The sequence below is a fragment of the Rhinoderma darwinii genome, chromosome 1, assembly GCF_050947455.1.
Source record: "Rhinoderma darwinii isolate aRhiDar2 chromosome 1, aRhiDar2.hap1, whole genome shotgun sequence".
In the NCBI taxonomy this organism is placed as follows: domain Eukaryota; kingdom Metazoa; phylum Chordata; class Amphibia; order Anura; family Rhinodermatidae; genus Rhinoderma; species Rhinoderma darwinii.
In genome coordinates this window covers 310,630,455-310,652,413 of record NC_134687.1, presented here as the reverse complement: position 1 = coordinate 310,652,413, position 21,959 = coordinate 310,630,455, and the positions used below count along the sequence as shown (strand labels likewise).

The window sequence follows — 21,959 nt, the reverse complement described above, 5'->3', positions numbered from 1 at the left end:
CATGGAGCGCGAACTATACTGCTGCCATGACCTAATAGTACGTCCAGGAGCGGGAAGGGGTTAAAAGAAAATAATGCTGGAAATAGATCACTCTGTGTGTAATGAATCTATATAATATGAGTTTCACTTTTTGAATTGAATTACTGAAATAAAGTAACTTTTTGATGATATTCTAATTCATTGAGAAGGACTATCTATCTATATATATATATATATATATACCGTGTTTCCCCGATAGTAAGACACCCCCGATTGTAAGACGTATCGGGGGTTTCAGGGGGGTCGGCTAATATAAGCCGTACCCCGAAAGTAAGACATATGTCTTACTTTCGGGGAAACACGGGGGTATTGCCGCCTCCTGCCCACTTCCGCGCCGCCCCCCTCTCCATACGTCACCGCGCCGTCCCCTGCACTTGCTCCTGCTGCAACTGCCGGAATCGAAGCGCGCGCCGATTCCGGCAGTTTAACCCATTAAATGCCGCTGTCAATAGTGACAGCGGCATTTAATGTGTTTGACAGAGGGGGGAGCTCCCTCTGTCACCCGATCGGCGCCCCCGCAAACAAATCGCGGGTCGCCGTCGGGTTTCCATGACAGCCGGGGGTCTAACAAAGACCCCCAGGTCTGCCTTCAGCATCTGCCTGTTAGGCGATGCCGGAGGCATGACCTAATAGGTTGCCTGTCAGTTTTACACTGACAGGCAATAATGCTTCGGTATACTAAGTATACCAAAGCATTATATATGCGATCGGCACATCGCATAGTGAAGTCCCCTGGTGGGACTAAAAAAAAAAATGTAAAACAGTTAAATAAAGTTTGTGAAAAAAAAAAAATAAAATTCGACAATTTTTTTACAATATAAGACATACCCCGAAAGTAAGACATAGTCGGGCTTTTGGGGATAAAAAGAAAGTAAGACACTGTCTTACTTTCGGGGAAACACGGTACATATATATATATATATATATATATATATATATATATATAGACAGAGTTCTTATACAGCAGAGTTCTATGCTCGTACCTACATACACCAATAAACAACTCTTTCTTAGGCCGTATTCACACGAGCGTGTGCGTCTTGCGCACGCAAAAGGCACTTAACAGCTCCGTGTGTCAGCCCTGTATGATTCGCGGCTGCGTGATTTTCACGCAGCCGCCATCATTATGACACTCTGTTTGGATGTGGTGCTTTTCTGTTTTCATTCATCCTCTTCACTGCTGTTGCGCGAATCACGCGCGTCCCACGGAAGTGCTTCCGTGTGGTGCGCGTGATTTTCACACACCCATTGACTTCAATGGGTGCGTGATGCGCGAAAAATGCACAAAGAAAGGATATGTCGTGACTTTTACGCAGCGGACTCACGCTGCGTAAAAATCACGCAACTGTCTGCACGGCCCCATAGACTAATATAGGTCTGTGCGACACGCGTGAAAATCACGCGCGTTGCACGGACGTATATCACGTTCGTCTGAATAAGCCCTAAGGATGGTGAAGTATAATGGTGTGTTCCCACAGGCGGGATACACTGCAGAATTTTCACAATTGAATATTGTGCGGAAATTTTGCAGCATTTACAGTAGCAGCAAAGTGAAAGTGGATGAGATTTGGCCAAATGTCAGCCACTCGCTGCAGAAAAAAGCAGAAAAGTCGTACGGAAAATCTTCTGCGGTTCAGCTTTCAACTACGCAGCATGTCAATTTATGCCGCGTATTCTGAGCAGGGATACTGTGTGATTGGGCCATAGACTTCAATGCGGAGCAGAAATTCTGCACTAAAACATGCAAGTGTGTTCTATTGCTGTTTGTACAGTTTTTACACACCATAAATGCTGTAAAAACCGCTGGAAATCCGCAAGTGCACATAAAGTTTGCAACAATCAATGCTTCACACTAATGATATCCGCAGCTACATTCTGTTTCCGCAGTAATATGAAGACTATTAGCTACAGATTTCAGTGACCGATTTACCTGCATTTTTTTTAAGATTCTGTTGCAGACTTTTCGTTGCAGAAAATTTGCAGCGTATCCTGCCTGCGGGAACATACCATAAGGCCGGGTTCCCACTGGACGGATACACTGCTTAAAAACCAATCAGCGTATCCGACCTGGAACCCGCAGTACATTCCGTCCGAATTTCCACTGCGGAAAGCAGCGGTAAAAACCGCTCATACTTACGTAGGTCGTTTTTATGGTGACGCGGCCCTCCATTGCAGTCCGGTCCCGCCTCCCTGGATGACGCTGCAGCCCATGTGAGCATTGCATCCTGTGATTGGCTGCAGCGGCGGTCACATGGGACGTAACGTCATCCCAGGAGGCCGGCCTCTGACATCATCCAGGCCGGCCTCCTGGGATGACGTATCTTCCCATGTGACCACCGCTGTAGCCTGTGATTGGCTGCAGCAGTCACATGGGATGCAACGTCATCCCAGGAGGCCGGACTGCAGGAGGGAGGAGGACGGAAATTCTGCCGCATTTACGCTACGTGGGAATCCAGCCTTACCAGCGGTTTTTTGAGATTCTGCTGCAGATTTTCTAAGGTTGGCTTCCCACAGTGCAAATTTGCTGCAGATTTTGCATGAGTTTTTTTTTTTAGCCAGAATTGGATCCAGGAGAGCAGACCTATAAGGCCTTTCTTGATATATTTCTTCTATAAGGGTATGTGCACACGTAGTGACCAAAAACGTCTGAAAATACGGAGCTGTTTTCAAGGGAAAACAGCCCCTGATTTTCAGACGTTTTTTGAGCAACTCGCGTTTTTCGCGCCGTTTTCGCGGCGTTTTTTACGTCCGTTTTTGGAGCTGTTTTCATTGGAGTCTATGAGAAAACGGCTCCAAAAACGTTCAAAGAAGTGTCCTCCACTTCTTTTGACGAGGCAGTATTTTTACGCGTCGTCGTTTGACAGCTGTCAAACGACGACGCGTAAATTACAGGTCGTCTGCACAGTACGTCGGCAAACCCATTCAAATGAATGGGCAGATGTTTGCCGACATATTGTAGCCCTATTTTCAGTCGTAAAACGAGGCATAATACGCCTCGTTTACGTCTGAAAATAGGTCGTGTGAACCCAGCCTTAAGGTTCCGTTCCTGGTTTTGGCTTAAAAAAACTCATGCAAAATCTGCAGCAAATCTGCACTGTGTGAACCCAACCTAAGGTCGGGTTTTCCCAGCGGAAATTCCATCCGAAAAAAGCGCACCACAACGTTGTGCTGTTTTCGGACAGAATGTACTGCGGGTTCCAGGTCGGATACGCTGTGTGGGAGCCTGGCTAATGGGTATGTTCCTACGCACAGGATATGCTGCAGATTTTCTGCAACAGAATATCTGCAGCAAAATCTCAAAAAGACACTGGTAAATCTGCAACAGAGATCTGCACCAAATATTGCTGCGGCTTTACCTTAGGATTTAGGCTGGATTCACAAGAGCATGTTACGTCCGTAAAGGACGGAACGTATTTCGGCCGCAAGTCCCGGACCGAACACACTGCATGGAGCCGGGCTCCTAGCATCATAGTTATGTACGACGCTAGGAGTCCCTGCCTCGCTGCAGGACAACTGTCCCGTACTGTAATCATGTTTTCAGTACGGGACAGTAGTTCCACAGAGAGGCAGGGACTCCTAGCATCGTACATAGCTATGATACTAGGAGCCTGGCTCCCTGCAGTGTGTTCGGTCCGGGACTTGCGGCCGAAATACGTTCCGTCCATTCCGAACGTAACATGCTCGTGTGAACCCAGCCTTAGAGTTAAACATTGATTATAGCAAAGTACATGTGTACCTGTGAATTTCCAGCATTTTTTACTGCGTTTCCGCTGCAAAACAAATCTGTTGCAAAATTGATGCTCTCCAATTGAAGTTTATGGGCTAAACTTTCAGCATCTCCGCACAGAACCCGCAGCATAAATTGACGTGCTGTGGAATTAAAAGTTGCACCGCAGAACACTTCTGCACAACTTTTTTGTGTTTTTTTTCCATAGCGTGTGCATCAGATTTTCCAATTCTGATCAACTTTGCTGTTACTGTAAATGCTGCGGGATTTCCGCACAGAATTCCTTTGCTGAAATTCTGCAGCATTTACGCTACGTGGGAACCCAGTCTTAGGGCTCGTCCACCCGCTGCGGAATTGCCGCGTTTTCTCCGGCCACAAAAAATGCAGCAGCATACAGTAGCAGCATAGTGGATGACATTTAACAAATCTCATCCACACGCTGAGTAAATATTCTGAACAGAAATTGACCTGCGGTGCATATTTTTCGGACCGCAGCATGTCAATTCCTGCTACGGATAGTGTGGAGAATTGCTGCGTTTTTCAGAGGAGATGTCACCATCTCCTAACATTGTGAAAAATGCAGCAAAATACGCATTATTTTCTGCCGTAAAAACCGCAGCAATTCCGTTGTGTGTGGACAAGCCCTAAGGGCGGATTCTTATGCGGCAGAAATCCATGTGCATGCTGCAGAAACAACCCCATTCAGAAGTATGGGATGGAGTTTCTGCAACCAAGTCTGTGAGTGACTGCTCCTCTTTCTGCTGAAACTCCTTATAATCACAGAACCCAGAGTCTGACTCCTCCCATACATGTGACTGATCACATGATCATGACATCATCAAAGGTCCTTTAGCCAACTTGTTTCTAGCATTTACCCATAACATAGGACAGTCTGTTTTTTTCTTCCCTGCTGGAAAGTAGTTCTCTATATTCTCTGGTGTTTTTCCTCAGGCTGAGGGGAGGATGTCGGCCCTCCGGGGCATGGGTCTGCCCGCAGCTCTGCTATCTGCTACTGGAGTGGTGGCCCTTGTGACCTGGAGATACCTCTCAGCTAGGAGTCAAAAGAGTGCAGAGGACGGTGGAGAACTGAGGGTGAAGGAGGAAGGAAATGTGGAGGTTATATCAGATCAGGATGAAGGAGAATCAGACACCTTCATAATCAGTGAGCAACATGAGGGAGCAAAGCAAGTGTCCAGAGCAGGCAAAACTCAAGCTGTATCTGCAGTACAGAAAGAAGTGGGTGGAACAGTCTCACAAGGAAATGACAAACGTGTAGCCCCGGACACCTCGTCTGTACATAAGGAAGGGATGAGTGCAGGTCCTGTCAGATCTATAACTCCGGAGGAGAAGAGTGCAGGTCCTGTCACAACTATGACCCCAGAGAAGAAGAGTGCAGGTCCTGTCACATCTATGACCCCAGGGAAGAAGAAGAGTGCAGGTCCTGTCACATCTATGACCCCAGAGAAGAAGAAGAGTGCAGGTCCTGTCACAACTATGACCCCGGAGGAGAAGAAGAGTGCAGCAGCTCCAGTCACCTCTATGACTCCGGAGGAGAAAAAGAGTGCGGCAGCTGCAGTCACATCTATGACTCCGGAGGAGAAAAAGAGTGCGGCAGCTGCAGTCACATCTATGACTCCGGAGGAGAAAAAGAGTGCGGCAGCTGCAGTCACATCTATGACTCCGGAGGAGGAGAAGAAGAGTGCAGCAGCTGCAGCCACATCTATGACTCCGGAGGAGGAGAAGAAGAGTGCAGCAGCTGCAGTCACATCTATGACTCCGGAGGAGGAGAAGAAGTGTGCAGCAGCTGCAGTCACATCTATGACTCCGGAGGAGGAGAAGAAGTGTGCAGCAGCTGCAGTCACATCTATGACTCCGGAGGAGGAGAAGAAGAGTGCAACAGCTGCAGTCACATCTATGACTCCGGAGGAGGAGAAGAAGAGTGCAACAGCTGCAGTCACATCTATGACACAAGAGCGGGAGAGTGCAGCATTTCCTGTGACCTCTATAAAGAGTACAAACTCAAATCCTGCCGCACAGGAGGAGGCCTCCGTATTACAGGGGGGATATCGCAACGTGGAGAGCTTATCAATAGAAGAGCACTGTAACGCCTCATCAACACAAACCAAAGAGAAGGCACCAAAGTCACCCAGATCATCTGCAGATCCACCTGTGGAAAAGGGGATCAGTGACACTGTGTCATCTGCTGAAATACATCATAAGGTGAGAAGCCTCTGAGATAAAGTAATAACTTCTAGTAACTATTTCAATTTGGAAGGTAAAATATAGGAAGTTTAGTAAAGAGATATTGAACTTTCTATTTAATATTATCCATTATTTTCTAAAGCAAAGTTTTAGCTGCCTTCTGGCTAAGATCAAGTGTAGTAGCTGTTCTTTATGTGGAACAGATCTACACACGGTGGTAGGATCGTAAGTGCTAGATTTACGCTGCTAGGTGTACACCACCTGTAGCCCAAAGGTAGACCCCAGATCAAAACCATGGACTGAGTAGTTTGAAAGCCCAAGGTCAAGAAGCATCCCAGGGGTGGTGAACCTTTTGCTGCTAGAAGATGGGATCCCAGTGAGTGATTGATGGGTGGTGGTGGTGTGTGTGTGTGTGTGTGTGTGTGTGTATGTGTGTGTGTGGTACAGCAGTCAGCCTTGTTCGAGTGGTCTACGTTTTGCTGATGAGTCAGGGTCTCCCGATGATCGCACTATCCTACAAATCCTGTGGCCTATCCTACAGATCCTCTGTTGAAATCCAATTCTGTATTTGTCAAAAGAAAAAATGGCAGAAAGCCAGGTTGCAAATATGGGCATGTAAATTAGCCCTGTGTTGGTTGAACGTGATGGGGGAAATTTACTAAGCTAAATGTGCAGAATTTTGGCTCCATTTGCGCAAAAAAAAACTGGAGGCGGATTTATGTGTTTTAGACACTTTTTCTTTTTTTATTTTTTTTTTTGAGCCTCCCTAGACATTTTTAAAATGTCTAGAAAAGGGTGCATGGTTTATCAAAATGTGGGTGTTGCTTAACCCCTTCCCGACATCCGCCGTATATATACACAGCGCTGTCGGGCAGGGCTTCCCGCAAAGCTCAGTACTATTATGTCGCTCCTGAGCCCGCACCATCACCGCCAGGTGCCAGCTGTGTGTTACAGCTGGCACCCGGAGGTAACGGCCAGGACCGGAGCTACCATCCGATCCGGCCGATTAACCCCTCAGATGCTGCGTTCAATAGAGATCGATAGAGTTTTTAGCCACCGGCACCACAGCAAAGTGATCGCTGGGTTACCGGTGGCTGCAATGGCAACCGGAGGCCTAATACTGGCCTTCCGGTCAGCTGGCAATGGAAGCCTCCTATACCCCTCTCGCCGGCAGGGTCTAATAGGCTTCCGGTACTATTGGCAAGATGGCGCCAGCTCAGCTTCTGGCTCAGAAGCTGAGCTGGCGTCATCAGCAGTGGGTGTCCGCTGTATGTTACAGCGGATGCCCCGCTGTATGCTACAGCGGATGCCCCGCTGTAACGGTAGGAACAGGAGCTAGCTCAGATTCCTGCCATTTCACCCCTTAGGTGCAGCGATCCAAAGTTATCGCTGCATCTTAGTGGTTGGTAGCAAATTGGCAGCCTGCCATGCAATGGCAAGGATGCCGACTGCTACTATGGCAACAGGAGGGTGAACAATGTCCTCCTGTCTGCCATTACGAAAGCCGATTAGGCCCCGACCGGAGCCTGATCGGCTTGCTGTCAGTGAACAACTGACAGTTCTAATACATTGCACTACATAGGTAGTGCAATGTATTAGAACATCAATCAAATAGTTGGACCTTCAAGTCCCCTAGTGGGACTAAAGAAAAGTGTAAGGCCTCATTCACACGACAGGGTTTCCCGGCCGGGTGCGGGCCGTTCATAAATCGGCCGGCACCTGGCTGCATTAGGAATAATAGACCCCTAATGGGGCTATTCACACGACCGATTTTTTTGACGGCCGGGAAAACCGGGCGTCAAAAAATGGGACATGCTCTATTTTCGGCCGGGTACCCGGCCGCCCGGCTCCCATAGAAGTCTATGGGGCCGGGTAATACACGGCCATCACCGGAATGTGTCCCGAGTGATGGCCGGGTTTTCCGTCGCTTGCGCTCTATCTCCTCCTCACAACGCAGAGTGCATGTGAGGAGGAGGAGTTGATGCCATTCGGACGAATGGCTGTACGCTGTACACTGTGTGGCAGGGCCGGGGTGTACAGCAGGTGGAGGGAGAGCTGCGCTGGCTCCCTTCCCCTGCTTGTTTTAAAAGCGCCCTGGCCGGGCGACACCTTCCATGGCGCCGCTAGCAGCTGCTGCGGCTGCTACTACTGTAGCGACGCCACTATAGCAGAGCAGGGAGGTATCTCCCCGCTCTGCTATGTGCTAGCCCCACTTTAGCTCCTTGAAGGAGCGGAATCCCCATGACTCTGTGCGCTTGATGTCTCTGTCCATATCTGGGCAGTGACATCAGGGGAAACTCCTGAAGCGGAATCCCCGAACACATGGGGATTCCCCTTCAGGAGTTGCCGCTGATGTCACTGTCCAGATCTGCCCGGCCCGGAACGGATGCAAAACTTTATGCAAAATGGCCGATTTTACCGGCCGACACTCGGGCTCGGGCGGGACCCGGTCGTGTGAACCCAGCCTAAAAATAAAAGTTGTAAAAAAATAAATAAACGTTTCAAGTAATATAAAACACGACCGCCCTTTTTCCTTTATCAAGTCATTTAGTATTGAAAAAAATAATAAAACCATACATATTTGGTGTCCGTAATGACCTGAACTATAAAAATATTATTTGTCCCGCGCAGTGAACGCCGTAAATAGAAAACGAAAAAATAATGCCAGAATTGCTGTTTTTTTTGGTCACTTTGTCTTCCACAAATTGAAATAAAAAGTTATCAAAAACTCGCATGTATCCAAAAATAATACCTATAAAAACTATAGCTCGTCTCGCAAAAAACAAGCCCTCATACAGCTCCGTCGACTAAAAAATTAAAAAGTTATGGCTCTTCCAACTTGGCGACAGAAAAAATACATTATTTTTAGAAAAGTAATTTTATTGTGCAAAAAGTTGTAAAGCATAAAAAAAGTGCTATAAATTTGGTATCATCGGAATCGGACTGACCCGCAGAATAAAGTTAAGATGTAATTCATGACGCATGGTGAATGCTGTATAAAAAAAATAAAAAATGAGTACGCCAGAATTGCTGTTTTTTGATCACCTTGGCTCCCAAAAAGGATAACAAGCGATCAAAAAGTCGCATGTACCCCAAAATGTTACCAATAATAACTACAGCTCGTCCCGCAAAAAAAACAGCCCTTATACCACTACGTCTATGAAAAAATAAAATTCGTGAAGGCCCAAAAGTCAATAAAGAAAAATATCCAGTTGTGCAGCCCGGGGGGGAACATTTCTTCTGTTTCAAGTGGTGATTTATCAAGGCCCTAAAATTAAGGAACCATGAAGGGTAGGGCCCAAACATATCCGCTGGAAGCGAGGGCGTCCGTATTATACCAGGACAACACTTCCCAGCTAAATTCCCCAACCTGCAAAGATGCAGAAAGGGGGATAAGAAAGGACATTTATGGGTGCGACGCTGGCCTGTGCATAAAGGATTGAGCACAGCGTAACACACATCTATGGATTATTTTATTGTTTACCCCATTATTATACCACCTGACTATGCCCCTGATGTACTCTGCCCAGCTCACATATGTCCCACATTATAAACTGAAATACCAGTAAAACTCCAAGCAAAACCACTACTAAGCAAAATTCACGCTCCAAAAGCTAAATGGCGCTCCTTCCCTTCTGAGCCCTACAGTGTGCCCAAACAGCAGTTTACTTCCACATATATAGCATTCAACAATTTTTGGTGTCATTCTCCAGTGGCACAAGCTGGACACTACATATTTCCCTCTGAAATGACATATCTCTGAATTTTGATTTTTACTTTGCACCATCAACAATCATTTATCGAAAAGACCTGTGGGGTGAAAGTGCTCACTACACCCCTTAATAAATGCCTTGAGGGGTGTAGTTTCCAAAACAGGGTCACTTCTCAGTGGTTTCTTTTATTGTTTCACATCAGAGCCCTGCAATTGTGAACCAATACTGTGTAAGTTGCCAAATTAGGCCTCAATTTTGCATGGTACTCAGTCACTCCTGAGCCTGGTCGAATGTCCAGGCAAAAGATTAGGACCACATGTAGGGTCATTCTAAAACTAGGAAACACAGCATAATAATTAGAGAGCTGTCTTGTTATGGTGTCACAAGCTGGGCACCACATATTGGCATATCTTTGGAAAAAATCCCATTTTCACTCTGCAACATCGAGTGCACACTAATTTCTGCAAATACCTTGAGGGGTGTAGTTTCCAAAATGGGGTCGCTTGTGGGGGGGGGGGGGTTCCACTGTTTTGGTCCCACAGGGGCTTTGCAATACAAACATAGCGACCAGAAACCATCCCTTCTGAGCCCTACTGTGTGCCCAAACGGCAGTTTATGACCACATATGGGGTATTGCCGTAGTCAGGAGAAATTGCTTTACAAATGCTGTGGTTCTTTTTTTTTTTTTTATTTGTTGAGAGAGAAAAATTTTGAGCTAAAGCTATGTCTTATTGAAGAAAAGGTTTGTTTTTAAATTTTCACTGGCCAATCCTAATAAAATCTATGAAACACCTGTGGGGGTCAAAATGCTCACTATACCCCTAGATGAGTTCTTCAAGGAGTGTAGTTTCGTGAATGGAGTCACTTTTGGGTAGTTTCCACTGTACTGGTATCTTAGGGGTTTTGCAAAAGCAACATGGTTCCAAGAAATCAATCCAGCTAAATCTGCGCTCCAAAAGCCAAATGGCGCTCCTTCTCTCTTGAGCCCTGCCGTGTGCCCAAACAGCAGTTTATGACCACATACGGGGTATTTCCGTACTTCAGATAAGTTTCTTTACAAATGTTGGGGTTCTTTTCTTCCTTTATTTGTTGAGAAAATGAAAAATTTGGAGCTAAAGCTACGTGTTATTGATGAAAAAGGACTGTTTTTATTTTCACTGGCCAATTCTAATAAAATCTATAAAACCCCTGTGGGGTCAAAATGCTCACTTCACCTGTAGATTAATTCCTCAAAGGGTGTAGTTTCAAAAATGGTGTCACTTGTTGGAGGTTTTGTCCCTTCGGGGGCTTTGCAAATGCGACCTGGCTTCAGCAAACCATTCCTGCTAAATTTGAGCTTCAAAAGCCAAATTGCGCTCTTTCCCTTCTAAGCCCTGCTGTGTGTCCAAACATCCAATTAGAACCACATGTGGGGCATTGTTTTATTCTGAAGATATTGCTTTACAAATGTTGGGGTGCTTTTTCTCCTTTTTTAGTCCTTGTGGAAATGAGAAAAAATTAGCTAAACCTACATTTTCTTTGAAAGCATGTAGATTTTAATTTTCACGGCCTACTTCCAATAATTTCTGCAATAAACCTGTGGGGTCAAAATGCTAACTATACCCCTTTATAATTTCCTTGAGGGGTTTAGTTTTCCAAATGGGGTCACTTTCGGGGGATTTCCACTGTTTTGTCACCGCAAGAGCCCTTCAAACCTGACGGTGCCTAAAATATATTCTAATAAAAAGGAGGCCCAAAAATCCACTAGGTGCTCCTTTGCTTCTGAGGACGGTGCTTCAGTGAAGTAGCACACAAGAGCCACATGTGGGATATTTCTAAAAACTGCAGACTCTGGGCAATAAATATTGCATTTCTCTGGTTAAACCTTCTGTGTTACAAAAAAAAAAAATGGATTAAAAATGAATTTCTGCAAAAAAAGATGTGAAATTTGTGACTTTCACCTCTACTTTGCTTTAATTCCTGTGAAACATCTAAAGGGTCAAGAAACTTTCTGAATGCTGATTTTAATACTTCGAGGGGTGAAGTTTTTAAAATGGGGTAATTTATTGGGGGTTTCTAATATATAATGCCCTCAAAGCCACTTCACAGCTGAACTGGCCCCTGTAAAAATAGCCTTTTGAAATTTTCTTGAAAATGTGAGAATGCAGCTAAAGTTCTAAGCCTTGTAACGTCCTAAAGAAATAAAACGATATTCAAAAAATGATGCCTATCTAAAGTAGACATATGTGGGATGTTATATAGCAACTGTTTCGTTTGGTATAACTGCCTGTCTTACAAGTAGATACATTGAAATTTTGAAAAATGCTACTTTTTGCAATTTTTCGCTAAATTTTGGTCTTTTTCACAATTTAAATACTGAATGTATCGAGCCAGTAACAAAGTCCAGTGTCACGAGAAAACAATCTCCGAATCGCTTAGACAGGTGAAAGCATTCCGAAGTTATTACCACATAAAGTGAAATATGTTCGATTTGAAAAATGAGGCTCCGTCAGGAAGGTCAAAAGTAGGGAAGGGGTTATAGCTATGTTCACTTGGCAAACCAAAAACGGTTGTAAAATACCCCAAGCTTGAGAAAGGCTCCAGTGAACGGGGCTGAAACGTTGCACGGGCAATAAAAGTACCCACTTTTTTCACCCTTACTATTGGAGTTGCTGCTCATTTTTTGACAAATATATATATATATATATATAGCACACAAGAAGACAGCAGCACTCACTAATGAATAATCGACCAGGTGCCCAGCAAAACGTCCCGATCCTAGGACGTATAATGATATATAGCAGAAGAAAATTTGCAGCACTCCAACATGAAAAAAATGGTGGTTTATTCAATCCAAACTAACAGCAACGTTTCAATCCTACAATAGGATCTTTATCAAGCCTAGTGACACATCTACTCAGCAAGTTTATATATGTTTGAGACTCTTTTACATAATTAGTCTCATTATAAAACAATCAAATACAAAGTGTATGAAAACAAACATCATATATTGTGTACGGTATCATCATAAACATAGACATGATACAGAAAATACAGAAGTGTGTATGTGACATCGTGAATAACAATACATAATAACAAAAACATTAAAAATATATATTACACTGTAGAGCTCTGTAACAGTTGGTCCTCTTCTCGCTCCGTCACCCTGGATCGCTGTGAGGGGAGAGTGAAGAGGGCTATATACACATGACCATGAAAAAAATGGCAGTCCACAACGGATCAACTGTCAGTTTTTCATGGCTGTTTTGCCTCAATGTGTCTCAAAATTTGAATCCATTTCCCAGCCGTCTGACCGTTTTTAACTGCCATTTGCCATCCGTTTTTCATGGACGTTAAAAAAAATGGATGAATTTTATTCGTTAGGGGTTTTTGTCCCAACCCCCTAAAAAAACAACCCACAGTGCCCATGTAGATAGTGACGCAATACCACTGTAGATAGTGCCACATAGATAGTGCCCACTGTAAATAGTGGCCACATAGTGCCACATTTCTCCCTGTAGATAATGCCCACATAGTGTCGCACACGATGCCCATGTAGATGCAGTGCCACACCCCCCTGTAGATAGCACCACACCCCCTGTAGATAGCGCCACCCCCCTGTAAATGACACCCCCTTCCTGTAAATGGCACCACTGTAGCTCCCTGTAGTATCGGAATCCCTCTGGCTGAAGATTCTGCTCCTACAGGAAGCCCTTGAAATCTGTCCATAAATGGACAGTGACGTCAGGGGTTAACTTTAAAAGCGGAATCCCCTGCCAGAGCGGGGATTCCGCTCCAGGAGTAGCCCCTGATGTCACTGTCCATATAGGGATAGTGACACCAGGGGCTTCTCCAGTAGCGGAGTGTGTCTGCCTGGAATTCCGCTCCTAGAGAGAGCCACTAACGTCACTGTCCAAATGAACAGTGACGTCAGGGGCTCCCTCTAGAAGCGGAATCCCCGGCCAGTATGATCTGACACCAGGGATTCCTGTCCTAGAGTCCGTTTAAGTTGCGCTATCTACAGTGGGGGGTTGCTATCTGCAGGGGGGGTGGCACGATCTACAGTGGGGATGGAGAGACGGCGGGGACTCCCTCTAGGAGGGGAATCCATGGCCAGAGCGCTGGCCGGGGATTCCGATGTTGGAGGGAGCTTAGGTGGCGCTATCTACAGAGAGTTTTGCGCTATCTACAGAGAGTTTTTCGCTGCCTACAGGGGGTTGTGGGTGGCACCATCTACAGCGGTGCGTGTATTCCGGGGCTCTCAAAGCCCCGGCAGACATGAGTGCACTGAAGCAGCACTGCACTCATTAAACCCGTTCCAGGCTGTCAACGTTTATACACGTGCTAACTGCACGGGGCATAGGCAGTTAGAACGTATATAGCTGTGTGGCAGTCGTGAAGGGGTCAAGATGCACCAAAATGTTGTCAAACAATTTTGGTCTAAATCAGCAAAAGAGGTTATATCAAGAAAAGTGTCTAACATGTCTAGCAAGATGCACTAAATTTACAACATGAACCACTGTAATAAATTTGGCGCAGTTCTGCCTGCCTTGTCTAGCTATAAGCTAAGTTTTAGGGAGTAATAAGAAATCCGTCCCGATATGTGGCCCTCTGATGGAGTCAAGACACGGATTTGAGGCCAGTGATTCACATACTAATGTGCATGTGCTGCTGGCAATTAGGACATTGACAGACATCCTTTAACCCCCTTCCCTCTTTGGCCACTCTTGACCTTCCTGACAGAGCCTCATTTTTCAAATCTGATGTTTCGCTTTGTGGTAATAACTTCGGAATGCTTTTACCTATCCAAGCGATTCTGAGATTGTTTTCTCGTGACACATTGGACTTTATGTTACTGGCAAAATTTGCTCAATACGTTCAGCACTTAATTGTGAAAAATGCAAAAATGTTCTCAATTTAAATGTATCTGCTTGTGAGGCAGTTATACCACACAAAATTGTTGCTAATTTACATCCCCCATATGTCTTTAGATTGGCATCGTTTTTTGAACATCCTTTTATTTTTCTAGGACGTTACAAGGCTTTGAACTTTAGCAGCAATTTCTCACATTTTCAAGAAAATTTCAAAAGGCTATTTTTACAGGGGCCAGTTCAGTTGTGAAGTGGCTTTGAGGGCCTTAAATATTAGAAGCCCCCAAGAAGTCACCTCATTTTAAAAACTTCAAAGTATTCAAAACAGCATTTAGAAAGTTTTATTAACCCTTTAGACGTTTCACAGGAATTAAAGTAGAGGTGAAATTTACAAATTTCATATTCTTTTGCAGAAATAAATTTTTAATCCATTTTTTAAATTTTTTTTGTAACATAAAGTTTTACCAGAGGAATGCAACTCAATATTTATTGCCCAGGTTCTGCAGTTTTAGGAAATGTCCCACATGTGGCCCTAGTGTACTAATGGACTGAGGCACAGGCCTCCGAAGCAAAGGAGCACCTAGAGGATTTTGGGGCCTTATTTTTATTAGAATATATTTTAGGCACCATGTCAGGTTTGAAGGGCTCTTGCGGTGCCACAACAGTGGAAATCCCACAAAAGTGACCCCATTTGGGAAACTACACACCTCAAGGAAATTATCTAGGGGTATAGTGATCGTTTTGACTGACTGGTTTTTTGCAGAAATTATTGGAAGTAGGCCGTGAAAATTAAAATCTACATTCTTTCAAAGAAAATGTAGGTTTAACTAATTTTTTCTCATTTCCACAAGGACTAAAAGGAGAAAAAGCACCGCAACATTTATAAAGCAATTTCTCCCGAGCAAAACAATACCCCACATGTGGTCATAAACGGCTGTTTGGAAACACGGCAGGGCTTAGAAGGGAAAGAGCTCTATTTTGCTTTTGGAGATCACATTTAGCAGGAATGGTTTGCGTAGGCCATGTCACATTTGCAAATCACCTGAGGGGACAAAACAATGAAAAACTCCAAAAAGGGACTCCATTTAGGAAACCACACCCATTGAGAAAATGATCTAGGGGTGTAGTGAGCATTTTCACCCGACAGGTGTTTCATAGAATTTATTAGAATTGGGCAGTGAAAATAAAAACAATCCTTTTTCTTCAATAAGATGTAGCTTTAGCTCAAAATTTTTCATTTTCTCAACAAATAAAGAAAAAAAAGAACCCCAACATTAGTAAAGCAACTTCTCTGGAGTACGTAAATACCCCGTATGTGGTCATAAACTGCTGTTTGGGCACACGGTAGGGCTCAGAAGGGAAGGAGCGCCATTTTTGCTTTTGGAGTGAAGATTTTGCTGGATTGGTTTCTGGGTGCCTGTGGGACCAAACCAGTGGAAACCCCCCAGAAGTGACCATATTTTGGAAACTACACCCCTCAATGCATTCACCTAGGGGTGTAGTGAGCATGTTAACCACGCAGGTGTTTTGTAGAAATTAGTGTGGACTCGATGTTGCAGAGTGAAAATGGGATTTTTTTTCCATAGATATGCCAATATGTGGTGCCCAGCTTGTGCCACCATAACAAGACAGCTCCCTAATTATTATAATCAATATAAAAACGCTAAAAGCTTTTATAATGAGGGCTGGGGAAGTCAGAGCGATTCAAGACATGTCAGAGGGAAGTTCACGTGAGCGGCGCTGGACCCGAAAAAGACAAGATGCGGGGATCGGTAAGAATTTCTTCACACAGCACCCCACTGAAACACCAATGTACAAATGGATGGGCAAATAATATTAAAAAAAGTGGCATTCTTCTTTAGCCCCTTCCCGCACCTTGACGTAACTGCACGTCGATGTGTGCAGTAACTTCGCGCACCTCGACGTGCAGTTACGTCAGTGCTTTGACAGTTAACCGTCGCGCGGCGCTACACCGCAGCGGCGGTTAACTTTGCAGGGTGTCTGCCCTGCATTCCCCGTTGCCAATCAGTGGCCCATCGCCGCTGATTTCGGCAGTTAACCCATTCGATGCGGCGTTCGATTGCGATCGCCGAATTTAAGGTGTTTAGCGCAGATCGGCAGCCCCCCCGTGAAATCACGGTGTCTGGCGTTGGTACCTATGGCAACCGGACGCCAGACAATGGCTTCCGGGCTGCCATGTACAGAAGCCTATGAGGGCCATCCGGAGGCTGGTCGTCGTAGGCTTCCTGTCAGTGTGACTGTCACTTCACAATGACAGTTGGAATGCAGTACAATATGCTGCAAGTCTAAGTGTCCCCTAGTGGGACAAGTGAAAAAAGTAAAAAAAAAAAAAGAATACAAATGTTTTAAAAAAAGTGTAAAAATAAGTTATAAGTGACATAAACAAGAACTGCTTTTTTTCCTATAAGAAGTCTTTTATTATAGGAAAAAAATTAACACGTGTTTTGGTATCACCGCATTTGTAACGACCTCAACTATAAAACTATAATATTATTTTTACCGCACGGTGAACACCGCAAATAAAATAAACGAAAAACAATGGCAGAATTAAAAAATTTTTGGTCACTACCTCTCCCAAAATATACAAGAAAAAGTGATCAAAAAGTCGCATGCACGCCAAAATAGTACTAATACAAACTACAACCCGTCCCGCAAAAAACAAGCCCTTACACAGCTTTTTTGACTGAAAAATAAAAAAGTTATGGCTCTCAGAATATGGTGACACAAAAAATAATTTATTTTATAAATAAGTGATTTTATTGTGCAAACACTGCAAAACATGAAAAAATTATATACATATGGTATCGCCGTAATCGTATCGACCCTCAGAATAAAATCTAATGGTCATTTATAGCCCAGGGTGAACGCTGTAAAAAATAAATAAAAAACATTGTCAGAATTTATGGTTTTTGGTCACCTTTCTTGCTGAAAAATGGAATAAAAAGAGATAAAAAAAATCGCATGTACCCCAAAATGTTACCAATGAAAACTACAGATTATCCCGCAACAAATAAGCCCTGACACTGCTCCGTTGGTGAAAAAATAAAAAAGTTCCGGATCCCAGAATATGGCGATGTAAAATGTGCAGTGTCCCAAAAGCGGATAAGATTGGGCGCCATTTATAAATGCGACACTGTCCACATATCTGCGGATTATTATTTATTTACCCCATTATTATGAGGTATTTGTGGCACAAACTGGGCACAACATATAGTGCACTAAAATGGCACATCAGTGGAAAATTAAAATTTTCACTCTGCACCATCTGCTGCGCATTAAACCCTTCGCGCACCATGACTTAATACCATGTCATGGTGGGGGGTAACATATGGAGCGTCTCACGCGCTGAGCCCGCGCCATACGCTGCGCGTGTCAGCTGTGTATTACAGCTGATACCCGGGACTAACGGACAGAAACGGCGATCGCGCTGTTACCGGAGCCTGTAAAAATGACAATATACTGCAATACATTAGTATTGCAGTGTATTCTACCAGTGATCTAACGATTGCAGGTTCAAGTCTCCTAGGGGGACTAATAAAATTTGTAAAAACAAAAGTAAATAGTTATTATTAGTGGAAAAAATTAAAGAAATATTTAAAGTCCAAAAATAAACCCTTTTCACATTTTTTTTCTATAAAGTAATTTTAAAAAAATACACAAAATTGGTATCGCTGCGTCCGTAAAAGTCCAAGCTATTACAATATACCATTATTTAACTTGCACGGTAAACGCTGTGAAAAATAAAGAATTTTGAACTGCAAAATCGCTGTTTTTTGGTCACCTTGGCTCTACCAAAAAATGTACTAAAAAGTACTCAAAGTTGTATGTACCAAAAAAATTATACCAATAAAAACGACAGCTTGTCCCGCAATAAATAAGCCCTCACACCACTCTATTGATGGAAAAATAAAAAAGTTATGGCTCTCGGAAAGCGGGGAGGAAAAACGAAAAAGCAAAACATGTATCAGTTCGGAAAGGGTTAATTACTTTCTAATGGAAAAAAATTCATGACCACTTGTGGGGTATAGCCGTACTCGGGAGAAGTTGCTTTACAAATGTTGGGAGGCTTTGTCCTCCTTTTATCCTTTGTGAAACATTTTAGTGGAAATAATGTTGATATTAATTTTCACGGCCTAATTCTAATAAATTCTGCAAAAGACGTGTGGGGTCTAAATGCCCACTATATCCCTAGATAGATTTCCCAAATGGGGTTACTTTTTGGGGGCTTCCACTGTTTTGGTCTCTCTTGGGGGCTTTGAAAATTCGACATGACACCCAAAAACTATTCCAGTTAAGGCCTTATTCACTGCGTTTTGCGCGTGCAAAAGGTCCGTGTGGCATCAGCATAGGGGGCGTTGCTGCGTGATTTTCGCGCAGCCGGCATCATTATGACACTCTGTTTTTATGTTTACAAACCGAAAAGCACGAGCTGTTTTCATTCATTCTTTTTACTACTGTTGCCCAAATCAAGCGCGGCACCCGGAAGTGCTTCCGTTTGCTGAACGCGATTTGCACGCACCCATTGACTTCAATGGGTGCGTGCTGCGCGAAACACGGGCAAGTATATGACATGTCGTGAGTTTTACGCAGCGCACATACGCTGCGTGAAAATCACTGACAGTCTGAACGGCCCCATTCACTTACATAGGTACGTGCGACGCGCGTGAAAATCACGCACGTATAACACGTTTGTGTGAATAAGGCCTAAATTTGAGCTCCAAAAGCCAAATAGCGCTCTTTCCCTTCTAAGCCCCGCTGTGGGTCCAAACAGCACTTTATTACCACATATGGCGTATTTCCGTAATCGGGAGAAATTTGTTTTACAAATATTTGGGTGCTTTTTCTCCTTTTATTCCTTGTAAAAATTAAAAATGTCTACGTTTTTACAGAAAAAAAGATGATTTTTATCTTTACAGACAAATTCCAATGAATTCACCAAAAGAACTGTGGGGTAAAAAAAATGCTAAGTTTACCCCTAGAAAAATTCCTTGAGGGGTGTAGTTTCCAAAATGGGGTCACTTTTGGGGGGTTTCCACTGTTTTCATCCCTCCAGTGCATTGCAAACGCACTGAAAACTATTCCAGCAAAATCAGAAATCCAAAATCCAAATGGTGCTCCTTCCCTTCTGAGTCCCGCTGTGTGTCCAAACAGCAGTTTATTACCACATATGGGGTATTGCTATAATCCGAAGAAATTGCTTTAAATATGTTGGGGTGTTTTTTCTACTTTATTCCTTGTAAAAAGTAAAAATTTCTACGTTTTTTCACAAAAAAAGTAGATTTTCATCTTCACATACTAATTCAAATAAATTTAGCAAAAAAACTGTGGGTTCAAAATGCTAATGATACCCCTATATAAATTCCTTGAGGGGTGTAGTTTCCAAAATGGGGTCACTTTTGGGGGGTCTTTACTGTTTTGGTACCACAAGACCTATTCAAACCTGACATGGTGCCTAAAATATATTCTAAAAAAAGGAGGCCCCAAAATCCACTAGGTGCTCCTTTGCTTCGGATGCCGGTGCTTCAGTCCATTATCACACTAGGGTCACATGTGTGATATTTCTAAAAACTGCAGAATCTGGGCAATAAATATTGAGTTGCATTTCTCGGGTAAAACCTTCTGTGGTACAGAAAAAAAATGAAATTTGTAAATTTCACCTCTACTTTGCTTTAATTCCTGTGAAACGCCTAAAGGGTTAAAACACTTTCTGAATGCTGTTTTGAATACTTTGAGGGGTTCAGTTTTCAAAATAGGGTGATTTATTGGGACTTTCTAATATATAAGGCCCTCAAAGCCACTTCAGAACTGAACTGGTTCCTGAAAAAGTAGGCTTTTGAAATTTTCTTGAAAATGTGAGAAATTGCTGCTAAAGTTCTAAGCCTTGTAACGTCCTAGAAAAATAACGATGCAAACATAAAGTAGACCTATGGGAAATATAAACTAGTAAGTATTTTGTGTGGTATTACTATCTGTTTTACAAGTAGAGATATTTAAATTTAGAAAAATGCTAATTTTTGCTAATCTCTCTAAATCTTGGAATTTTTTTACAAATATTGAATTTATCGACCACATTTTTTCACTAACATAAAGTACAATATGTCATGAGAACAATCTCAGAATCACATGGATAGGTAAAAGCATTCCCAAGTTATTACCACATAATGTGACATGTCAGATTTGAAAAATCTGCTTCGTCCTGAAGGCCGAAACTGGCTCAGTCCTGAAGGGGTTAACATAACAATATATTAAAAGAAAATAAATAGAGGTCAGTGCCTGACTAAAACGGATTGTATAACTGAGGCTAATAAGAATATATGGTGACATAATGAACAGCCCCCACGCAGCAGATGCTGCCGCACAGCCCCCCCCCGCAGCAGATGCTGCCGCACAGCCCCCCCCCGCAGCAGATGCTGCCGCACAGCCCCCCCCGCAGCAGATGCTGCCGCACAGCCCCCCCGCAGCAGATGCTGCCGCACAGCCCCCCCGCAGCAGATGCTGCCGCACAGCCCCCCCGGCAGCAGATGCTGCCGCACAGCCCCCCCGCAGCAGATGCTGCCGCACAGCCCCCCCCCGCAGCAGATGCTGCCGCACAGCCCCCCCCGCAGCAGATGCTGCCGCACAGCCCCCCCCCGCAGCAGATGCTGCCGCACAGCCCCCCCCCGCAGCAGATGCTGCCGCACAGCCCCCCCCCGCAGCAGATGCTGCCGCACAGCCCCCCCCCGCAGCAGATGCTGCCGCACAGCCCCCCCCCGCAGCAGATGCTGCCGCACAGCCCCCCCCCCGCAGCAGATGCTGCCGCACAGCCCCCCCCCGCAGCAGATGCTGCCGCACAGCCCCCCCCCGCAGCAGATGCTGCCGCACAGCCCCCCCCCGCAGCAGATGCTGCCGCACAGCCCCCCCCCGCAGCAGATGCTGCCGCACAGCCCCCCCCGCAGCAGATGCTGCCGCACAGCCCCCCCCCGCAGCAGATGCTGCCGCACAGCCCCCCCCCCGCAGCAGATGCTGCCGCACAGCCCCCCCCCCGCAGCAGATGCTGCCGCACAGCCCCCCCCCCGCAGCAGATGCTGCCGCACAGCCCCCCCCCCCGCAGCAGATGCTGCCGCACAGCCCCCCCCCCGCAGCAGATGCTGCCGCACAGCCCCCCCGCAGCAGATGCTGCCGCACAGCCCCCCCGCAGCAGATGCTGCCGCACAGCCCCCCCGCAGCAGATGCTGCCGCACAGCCCCCCCGCAGCAGATGCTGCCGCACAGCCCCCCCGCAGCAGATGCTGCCGCACAGCCCCCCCGCAGCAGATGCTGCCGCACAGCCCCCCCGCAGCAGATGCTGCCGCACAGCCCCCCCGCAGCAGATGCTGCCGCACAGCCCCCCGCAGCAGATGCTGCCGCACAGCCCCCCGCAGCAGATGCT

The 21,959-nt window shown here is 45.1% G+C and overlaps 1 protein-coding gene across 1 annotated transcript in view; it reads left to right on the top strand.

Annotated features, from left to right (window-relative positions):
* Positions 1-4,599: 4,599 nt before the first annotated feature.
* Positions 4,600-21,959, top strand: part of LOC142649424 (uncharacterized) — a 31,158-nt gene continuing 13,798 nt past the window's right edge. Inside the window, exon 1 of the mRNA XM_075825524.1 lies at positions 4,600-5,986. Coding sequence (XP_075681639.1) covers positions 4,730-5,986 — 1,257 coding nt within the window. The 5' untranslated portion in view covers positions 4,600-4,729. The remainder of the gene's footprint in view (positions 5,987-21,959) is intronic.